Consider the following 3,550-nt stretch of genomic DNA (forward strand, 5'->3'; position numbering starts at 1 on the left):
TTGCCCAAGAGAACTGCGATCGAATGCCCGCGAGTTTTAAAACGATTTCCTTAACTGGTAGATATAATGGTTACGCCGAATTTTGGGACGGCTGTATGAGTTATTATGAATTCATATCTACAAATCTGGTTTATGTACTGTCCACTGTTGTGAATTTTTTTACAATCACTTGTTCAGTCAGCCACATACACATACACAAAAAGCGTTTTATACTCAAATATTGACAATAAATACATCAAACAATAATGAATAAATACTTGTGCGTGGTTGAAAATATTCCCAATGGAAGAGGCATTGTTTTTTATCATACCGTTAATATGTTATAGGGTTATATTTTCTGCAAAGTGCATACCAGACTTCTAAGTGTTAAATTACATATATGCGATAAAGTATAATGAAATTTTAGTAAATATTAATGATGATAGTAATCCTTATTGGGATTTAATAGAGAACAGTGGTTTTTAACCTTTTTCAATTTTTCATTCTCCTTAGCCCCTCTGAGTGACATATTTTCAGATTCAGTTATTTCTAGTTATGAATAGTGGTGTCAGTTGCTATAGGACAAGAACACTTTATGGAAAGATTTCAATTTATTGATATGTGAGAGATGTATATGTAGGCACTGTAGGTGACATAAAATTCACCTACGATATAGAAGGATTTTTTATGGTAGGCTAAATATCCTTCAGAATCTACTCTATGGTTTTATTGAGTAAAATTAATCATTACATTTGCATAATTGCATATTTGTACTTTAGCAAAGGAGTAAGAAAGACAACGTAGCTCTCATAAAGATCCAAAATGTTTCTTTTCCTAAGGATGTAAAAAAAAAAAAAACAAGGGTGTTATAATGCTGTAGTAACATGAACATTTAATTTTTTTTTATAAATTCCTGCATATGAATTTGTGTGTAAATAGTCTACCCCGGACTGGAATATTTCGACTTATCAAGTCTCTTCTGAGAAGCAAAAATATTGAAGTGATTCTGGAGGTAGCAAATCTAAAGAAAAAATACATGAATTTCTTATAAAAGAAATAATAATGATGATGATGATAATAATAATAATAATAATAATAATAATAATAATAATAATAATAATAATAATAATAATAATAATAATAATAATAATAATAATAGTGATAATATATATTTTTTTTTGTTAAAAAAATATATATATACATATATATATATATTTTTTTTTTACAAAAACAAAAATGTGTGTGTGTGTGTGTGTGTGTGTGTGTGTGTGTGTGTGTGTGTGTGTGTGTGTGTGTGTGTGATAAAATGAGAGTGGGAAAGAGAGAGATTAGACGAAGCATAGATTATCTATCTAACCTTTTCATTTCATAAGGTTTTACGGCATAATAGGTATAATTTATAAGGCATTGAAGTGTACTATGTGGTACTTGATTCAAACATTTTCTTTGACATCCTAAGTGCTTGAACTTACAGTTGACATTCTTGTTTAACTGAAGACGCAATGTGCTTGAGAAATATGACTCCATTGTCCGTCATTAGTGAAAAGCAATTTTGATTGTAACTCAACATATACATAACGCAATAGATATGAAAAAAAAATATATAACGAGTAGTATACTATCTTTGTGTGGTTCTTAAAGCTTATCTCAAAATTATACGGCTTCTTATTTACACCGAAGAACGTAAGCTACGTTGAAAGACAAGATTCTAGAGGTGCAAAATGATGTGATCTTCAAAGGTTTTTTTTTTTTATATATAATGAAGAGAAAAATATACATGACTGGAAAACCATTATTCCACACGATCGAAACTTTCCCATGTGCTACTATACCATTTCTCGAACTCTATTGTTTGGTCCCATTTCCATCCTATTCTGGATACCCCGTCATATTTCCCTCCACATGCTTTGCAATCTCTGATATCTTCTGCGAGAAAGCTATGCCCCAAAAAGTGAGGAAGAAGATTGCATAGAAGCAGGTCGCAAGGATGCATCCACACCGGTTGATCAGCATCGCTCGCTTGTAAGGATGAGGAGGAGCCTTAGGTGGCTTAGAGAGATCCTGCACTGAAATCGGTTTGCGGAATGTATTTGACGAGATAGGGGGAGATCCGGATGTGTGATTCGGAGAGGAATAGTGATGGTGGAACTCCACTAGCGTGTGGATAATGATGATCACGAAGGAGAAGAGGATGGAACCGAAGAACCAGATGTCGATCAGTTTGAAGTACGAGGTCTTCGGGAGGTTGTCCGAGATCTGGGCGAAGAGGGTACTGAGGACGAGCAGAGCCGTTAGAGAGACCATGATGCGGTTCTGGAAGTCGAACCACTTGAAGCAGAATGTGGCGAAGGAAATCAGGTTGATCAGCGTCGTCGGGACGAAGATCGTGACCAGCTGTTGAAAGAGAAGCACACAAACTTTTAGATATTTACTTACTTGTAGACATAGGCCTAAATTGTTGTATTTGTTTACTTGTAAGTGGTAGTCATTCACTTCTGAACTTAGCTTTGTATAGATATGATTCTAGATACTGGTAGAAGCTGGTCTATAAAGAAAGTTAATTTTAAATACTTCCAAGCATAGCCCTATATTGACGTGATATTTACTATATAGATAGACTTATATAATGTTATATAATCATACATATTTTTTGTTTATATTAATTTACTTGTAGACATAGATAAATTATTTAATAACAGCCTCAGTAGGCCTCACCTGCGTGGCGTACAGGTGTTGCATCATAATCACGATAACGAGTCCGCTATACGGTTCCTCGCTCATCAGCCGCTCCACGTACATTTCGCCAATGTCGTATTCGGCCAGCTGGGCTTTACCCTGCGCAAGGGAGAGGGGGAGGTTAGCAAATAGTTTAGTAGCAGAAATCTCTATCCATACTTCAGTAACAATGTACACATATATATGATAACGTATGTATGTGATTTTGAACGCCAGCGTGGTTCAACTACTGGACTTTTGGGTGCACTTGTGCGGCCCATGAGTGCTCATATTTTACTTATTAGGATGGCAGTATTCAGTGGGGTGAAAACCGAGCTAGCGATCATGATAAGCTTGGTAATATTTTTTGTGTTCTTTTCGGGATTGCCCCCGCCTGTGTTCGACTTGAAAATTTGTATAACACAATAACACCTCATCATGATACATACAAGATAAAATCGCAGTTTTATATGATCATAATAAACATTATAGAACTCCAACCAGTTTTTGATAATCGTATTGTGTGTGTGTGTGTGTGTGTGTGTGTGTGTGTGTGTGTGTGTGTGTGTGTGTGTGTGTGTGTGTGTGTGTAATGTATATATAATATATATATTGAATATACATATAACATATTTATATTTATATTTATATTTATATATATATGTATGTATTTGTATATGTATATATATAAAGTTGAATAAAACAGGTAGTATAATTAAGTGGCCAAATGAAGTACACAGCTGCCAATAGAAACTGTAATCCAGTCAATATAATAATAATTCAATTTCTTATTATTATTCAAATCTGTATTATTTTATAATGAATTCATCTTGATATTTATAAATGTTACAGTGAT

General features: G+C 33.9%; 1 protein-coding gene across 1 annotated transcript; it reads right to left on the bottom strand.

Moving 5' to 3' along the window:
* Window positions 1–1,753: 1,753 nt before the first annotated feature.
* LOC125038475 (acetylcholine-gated chloride channel subunit acc-1-like) lies at window positions 1,754–2,810 on the bottom strand. Its single transcript, XM_047631953.1, has 2 exons — window positions 2,695–2,810; window positions 1,754–2,373 (listed from the first exon to the last, which is right to left on the bottom strand). Exons 1-2 carry the CDS (start codon window positions 2,776–2,778, stop codon window positions 1,849–1,851), a joined length of 609 nt encoding a protein of 202 aa, XP_047487909.1. The 5' UTR covers window positions 2,779–2,810; the 3' UTR covers window positions 1,754–1,848.
* Between the last annotated feature and the right edge of the window lie 740 nt (window positions 2,811–3,550).

This window comes from Penaeus chinensis, chromosome 25 (genome assembly GCF_019202785.1).
Source record: "Penaeus chinensis breed Huanghai No. 1 chromosome 25, ASM1920278v2, whole genome shotgun sequence".
NCBI classification, from domain to species: Eukaryota; Metazoa; Arthropoda; class Malacostraca; order Decapoda; family Penaeidae; genus Penaeus; species Penaeus chinensis.